Source organism: Echinops telfairi, unplaced genomic scaffold (assembly GCF_000313985.2).
Source record: "Echinops telfairi isolate 266 unplaced genomic scaffold, ASM31398v2 ScPeMD7_7425;HRSCAF=8463, whole genome shotgun sequence".
Classification (NCBI taxonomy): Eukaryota; Metazoa; Chordata; class Mammalia; order Afrosoricida; family Tenrecidae; genus Echinops; species Echinops telfairi.
Window position 1 is genome coordinate 619,071 of NW_022111325.1, and position 6,688 is coordinate 625,758.

Genomic DNA, 6,688 nt, shown 5'->3' on the forward strand with positions numbered 1-6,688 from the left:
TTAATAAACACTGGGTGGAACCTATGAATCTACAGTTTGGGTAACCTTGGCAATCAAGCCTGGTGGGAAATCCGGCGTAGTTACTTCCTGCTCTCAGGCCAGGTTGTTCCTAACTAGAAGGCAATCGTGGCTGAAGTAAGCCCGTGTTTAAACTTCAATTCAGCCATCATTTATGAGGTCTCATAACCTTTTATGATTTATTTGCTGAGATAGGGTCAATTTCTAAATATAAGGAAAACTGGATTATTAGTCCAAAGAAGGAAATGAATGGAGGGAAGTTAGAAAAGATGCAAATCTACAAAAAAACCTCTTAAAACGCTAAAGCGCCAAGATGTCACTTTGAAGACTCGGGTTGGCCTGACCCAACCCGTGGTGTCTTCGACTGCCTCGTGTGCATGTGGAAACTCGCCAGTGATTGAAGGGGCGATAGCTTTGAATTGTGGTCTTGCACAGAATGTCCACGGTGTCATGGACTGCCTGAAGGACAAACAAATCCGTCTTGGAATCCAGACGGTGAGCATCTGTCTCACTTCCCTGGGACGTGTGCTCAGGAGGGATTTATCCTAGAGGGGACGCTATGCTTGTCACGTGTTGTATCAGAGGACACAGAGGAGGGCTTTCAGTGAGATGGGTTGACCCCGGGGCTGCAACAAGGGCTCACACACAGAAAAGGTTGTGAGACCGCGGCAGGACTGGGCAGTGTTTGCTCTGTTGTCCACAGGGGTGCTATGAGCTGGAACCCGACCCCACCTAACAACAGACGGACACATTGTGCTCAACGATGGGCGCGTCATGCCTGACCTTTCAGATGGGCTCCGTTTCTGCCAGTGGTGAGGAAGAGCTTGAACCCCGCTGCATCGGGGGTGTTGGTGAGGCACGTCTTGCTGTCATAACTGAGAGTTAATCTTGCTGAGGCGTTGACCACTACCTGCCAAGGGAAAATCAGTGCTCAGTTCTCAGACTTTACAGCCTTCCTTCTCTACCTGTTGTGGGTGGCATGATGATACGCCCTACCTTATAGTGTTGTGGGTGGCATGATGATGCGCCCTACCTTATAGATAGCTAAGTTATCACCCCTTGTCGTGTTTTTCTTTTATTTATTCACTTACTCCTTCAAGACCATTTATAAAATTCCTACAATCTAGTCACCTCTCAGGATTTATTTAACCCGATGCGTCTGTTCCACACAGGTACAAACTGTCTTTCTAGGGCCACATAGTTGAGAGCAACAAAGGCTATTTGCTTCTCTGGGGGAAAGACCTTTTTTTCTAGAAGGAGGTCTTCGTACGTTGTTCCTTCTGCCATATCTTGTATGACTCCCTGTGACAATGCCTTTCAAGGCAAATGCAACATCAGTCACTTTTCCCTCTTGCTCTAGTACCTATCTCAGCTTCCTCTGGAACTTAACGTACCTGGTTTCTCTAATGTCATTGTAACTTTCTGCCTTGTATTGCAGTTCTCTTAGCCTGGTTAAAATTCCTTCCAAATTCTTCGAGGGCATAAAAGAAACCTAATTTTATCTGTATGCATCCTGTCCTGGGCCTTGTAGATAAAGCAAGGACTTTTTTATTACAATGAGAATTGATAATAACTAGGACCCTTTTTCCCGGGAATGTTTTTCTATTTAAATTCAGTATACTGTCCAAGAAGTTCAGTACTAGCATAATAGTTTGTTTTTTTAACATCCAAGGTCCTGAATACCGACGTTAGTTACACCAGAGCTTAATGAGGGCAGGAGTTCAGTCTTTTTTTTTTTCCATTTTCATATTTCCACAGCCCAGTACAATGCCTGGCACATGACAGACCTCAGTAAGCACCTTCTGGTTAATGAATAGTGGAAACTTTACAAAGTGCAGCGATTAGAAGATAGCAGTAAATGGCCTCTGGCTCCTCCCTCCCTCCCCTTCCTCCTTGCTCTTCCAGCACCTGCTCCCTCTCAACCTCTTTTCTAGCCATCGTCTCCTGCCACCCGTGTCCTTGACCCTCTCCCAGTCTCAGGCGCATGTTCTGTTTGACAGCCATCCAAACGCCCCTCTTTGCCCTCATTAATTTGTGCTGAAGCCACCCCGACTACCATGGACTTTTATTTGCCTTTGTATTTTCACTTCCTTTTTCTGAAATAACTCCTCCCCTTTTCTCTGCCAGGAAAATTTCTATCGCTGAAGATGGTTTAAATGCCCCTTCTGGAAAACCTAGCCTTAGTCCCACCCAGGCAGAATTAGCGGCTATGAGCATTTGTGACACAGCACCAGTACAGAAGCGATCAGTTCTGTTGACATTATTGGTCGTCTATATGTACGTATGCACGTATGACGACGCCACTGGAATGATGTCAAGGCACCTGCTCTCGTGTGGGCGCATGCTCATTGGGCAATTACCCATGTGACTGTGATGATGGCTACTTCGCAAGGTTGCGATGACGGCAGCTGACGGATTCCTGAACAGCAAAGAAAAATGATAATAACCAGAGCCACGCCTCTGGTAGACCGAACACCACAATGCTGGCTTTTGAGGCATGAAAACAGTAACGCGACCGAGTGCTTCGGATTCAGAGAAAGGAGGAGTTTCGTGTCAGCAACAGGGACATGAGAAAGAGTTTATTAAAGCAACCCCTCCCCCTTCTCACCTATCACCTGCTCAAGACCTCACCGCAGCAATCCTCTGCCTCTCCTACACCCAAACTTCCCTCCCCTGGATAATCCCCAAGCTGGCACTTCTCCCACCTTCAAGAAGTCAGAGAGACTTCGGATTCCACGTCGCTCCTCCAGCGACAGTCCCAAGTCTCTGCAGTCTTTCACGGTGAAACTCCGGGGAAGAGCTGTCCATGTGCCCGACGCCACATCCCCTCTGCAGTTCCCAGCCAGCTTTCCCCTCTTGCGGCTTCATTGCTGATACTCGTCAAAGTCGCCAATGACCTTCTTATTGCAAAACTATCCGCCATGTCTCGGCTTTCAGCTTGTATTTGGCCCATCAAAAACATTTGACGCGAGGGACCATACCCTCCCTGTTGGATCATTTTTTCACTTGACTTCTGGGACATCAATCCCTGTGGTTCGCTCCCATTTCGCTGGCTGTTTCTCATAAGTGCCCTTCGGGGGCGCCTTGTCTTCACTTGGGCCTCTGAATATTGGCGTGGCCCAGGGTTCAGTCCTGGGATAGGTTCTCTATAGACCTTCATTCGCTTGGTGATCTAGCAGATTGAACGATCACCTATATGCTAATGATTCCTAGGCTTTTATAGCTTACTAACCTCAACATATCAGCCTCTAGTAGACATCCAATTCACATGTTCAAAATTGACCTACTTTCCCTCCAAAACCGTCGCACCCGTGCTGTGGTTGTTCGTGGTGAGGTGTAATGGAGTCAGTCCCGACCACAGCAACCGTGTGCACAACAGCAGGAGACACTGCCTGCTCCAGTCTCAGCCTCCCGATCGTCCCTGTTTCAGTTGATGCCAATTTGATTCTTTTAATTGCTCAGTCAAAAACCTAAAGTCATTCTTGGTTATCTCAGACTCCACAAAGAAGCGATCAGGAAATCCTATCCGTTTCACTGGCAAACTGATACCTAGCAGCTGATCAGCTACTTACAGTTATCACACCGATCCACCAATGTATCTTACCTGAGTTACTGAAATCGCCTTTCAGCCAGTCTCTCGGCTCTACCCTTGTCCTGACGGCTCCTATCGACTTGGAGCCGCGGTGGTGGTGTCTTCCCGCGTTAAGCAGACCAGTTGCCCTGATGCTCAAAACCTCCAAAGGCTCCTTCACTCACTTGGGAATCACTGCCCAAGTCTTTACAAAGCCTGACAAGACCCTGCACCACTAGGCGCTCCCTTACATCTCTGATCTCATCTCCTACGAGGCTCCCCCTCATTCACTCTCCTCCAACTGCACTGCTTCCATGCCTTTTCCTTGATAAACCAGGCCCACTTCCATCCCTGGGCTCTGCACTGGCAGCTTCCTTTTATGGGAACACTTTAAAACTCTTCCCCACTTATCTGCATGGCTTGTTTCTTCATTGTCTTTAAGTGTCAGGGTAAGGGGGTCTCCGACACGCGATTGGGTCCTCAGGAGCGGCTTTGCGAAAATATTAAAGACAGACAGACAGACAGACAGCTGGGCACAGGGGCTCCTTGTCCCATGTCAGGACTGAGAGAGCAAATGTATTTTCTAATGGGGATATGTAAAGGGGCTTACAGATCTTTCATAAGGCATGCACCTCATATAGCTAACATCAGACACAATCAATAGGTAATATCATAAGCAGGTAACATAATAAACAAGCGATAAGATGAGTCAGAGTCTCGACCTAATTCTAGTTGACCTGGAACTCCCCTGAGCCTTCCCCAGAGGGAGTAATCTCGGATCCGTATCAAGAGATGTCAAAACAGAGCTTGCTACATTTTGCGCTGGATTGGGTATAGACCCTGATTGCTTTTATCTACAGATAACCTTTAGGCATTGTGAAGTAGCCAGATGCAGAAATGATTCATCTTATATGGTACCTCTTTCATGGGGTGGGGGTACTGGGGGGACGGCGTCCAGTCATGAGAATGCATATTAAGATGCATGTATAGCTCATCACCATGAGAGTCTCCCCACCAGAGTCCACTTTCCAGACCCATGGTCATGAGCATGGATGACTTGGCTGCGTTACATTCTCATCCCGTCCCTCAGTTTATCACATTTAAGTCTTTGCTAAAATGTCATTTCAACAAAGACTACACTTCAACAACTCTATTTAAAACTGTCACCGTCCAAACTCTACCCTAGCTCCGATCCTCTGTATCCTACTACCCTTAGGTTTCTTCCCCGTAGCACTTGTCGTCGTCAACACACTCTACACTCTACCTAGTTTGATCATTTAATAGCTTCCTTTCCCTACGGAAAGAACGTTTCACAAAAGCAAGGATTTTTTTATTTTTCACTTTTTATTATGATTTAACATTTTAGAGTGAACTGGTTTTCCATTCAACACTTCATTTGATGGCAGTCGCCGGATGTACCAGCCTCTGCCCACCTCTGCCCTCCCTGTGGTTGACCATTCCCGTCCCTTCCTGCTTTCAAGTTTTTGTCCACAGGCAAATGCTGCCCTTTTGGTTTTGTGCGGTTGATGGTTCTAAGGAGTGAGTACCGCTCAGATGTGGTTCTCTCCCTCTCTGCTAGTCTATTGGTTGGTTGAGAGCGCAGTCAGAGGAGGGAGTTCAGTTCCCGGAGTGAAGAGTCGCTAAGGGCCAGCGTCTTGGGATTCCATCAGACTCCATCAGGCCAGTAAGTCTGGTCTATTTTATGATTTTGGGATTTGTTCCACTTTGTTCTCCTACCCTACCCAGGACTCTCTTTGGTGATCGCTTTCAGAGTAACTAGCAGTGGCAGCTGGGCACCATCTAGTTCTTCTGGGAAAAGCAAGGATTTTGTTTCTCTTGCTTACACATGATCTCTAGTGCCGAAAACAGTATCTGACACAGTGGATGCTCCATTCATACTAGTTGGATGAATGAAGGATAAAGAAAGTGGCATTTGTGGTTGACTATGAAAGAAAAGAATTATTAGATAAGAGGTGAAGGTGAGAAGTCATTCAAGGTAGACAAACAAATGGTTATAGAGAAGGGAAGTGTGTAGAGAACAGTATAGTCTAATTTGACTGCAGGACCCATCAATGACAAATCAGGGACAGATACTTTATTTCTTGAGGGTCTAATCCATTTTCTGGTCAATATGTTTCAGAGCTGCAGTCGGTGTGACCAAGCAGAGGCTAGACTTACTCGGGACTAAATTGCTAAAGAGATTATAACAAAGGCAATGCTGACAAGTGACAAATAACCGGAGTAGAAAAGCTCCGCTTATTCTACACAAATGGTTTCTTTTGTACTTCAAAAGGCTAAGAATCTGAATAACTGTATAGATGTCATTTTCTATTAAGTTTGTTGGCTGGCTTTATTAGTATTACGTGAGTGTATTTCCTAGAATGTGTTTTTAATCAAGATATATGAAAGGGGTCACCTCGATGTCTTCCACCTGGTATGGTTAGATTTACCTCTCGGTATGTTTTCACTACTCCTGGAATGTCATAAAAGATTGTTGCTGTTCCCGGGCTCCTGGCCACTCCTACCCCGGTGACACTGTCTGTCTGGAGGACACTGTCGGAAGAAATCATCCACGTTCCAGGTTCTCCTAGGGAAGCACAGGAGAAAATGCTTGCTGAAATCTTTGGTATAGCTTGTTGGTCATTCTGACCTTACACAAATTAGTAGACCATTCAGGCATCTAGAGATCTCTTTCTAGGAGAACAGTGTCCAGCTGTAAGGATACATTTGTTTTCTGAACACCAGGTTCCCAGAGGATATCATGCCAGCAACATAAGACAGACTACTACAGCATTGGTCATTGGGGGAATGCAAACCCAAACCACAGTGAGATAGCGCTTCACAAAGGCAAGGATGCCTAGTATTAAAAAAAAAAAAAAAAAAGGAGGGTGTTAGCCAGGATGTGGAGAAACTGGACCCCTTGTGTATCATTGATAGAAATATAAATTAGACCAACAAACAGGCCTTGAACTAACTACAAGCTTTTCTTTCTTGTTTTGTTTGTCATTGGTTTGTTGTTGTATATTGTTGCTTGGTTTTGCGCATGCTATTATCTCCGCAGGTCCGTCTAAATAAGATAGGCTGGATGAACAATCTGGA

At 45.9% G+C, this 6,688-nt stretch overlaps 1 protein-coding gene across 1 annotated transcript in view; it reads right to left on the bottom strand.

Moving 5' to 3' along the window:
• NUP210L (nucleoporin 210 like) overlaps positions 1 to 6,688 on the bottom strand; it is a 114,236-nt gene that overhangs the window by 19,535 nt on the left and 88,013 nt on the right. Inside the window, exons 32-33 of the mRNA XM_045298346.1 lie at positions 6,040 to 6,176; positions 802 to 928 (exon numbers count right to left, since the gene is read on the bottom strand). Of these exons, the coding sequence (XP_045154281.1) occupies positions 802 to 928; positions 6,040 to 6,176 (264 nt within the window). The remainder of the gene's footprint in view (positions 1 to 801; positions 929 to 6,039; positions 6,177 to 6,688) is intronic.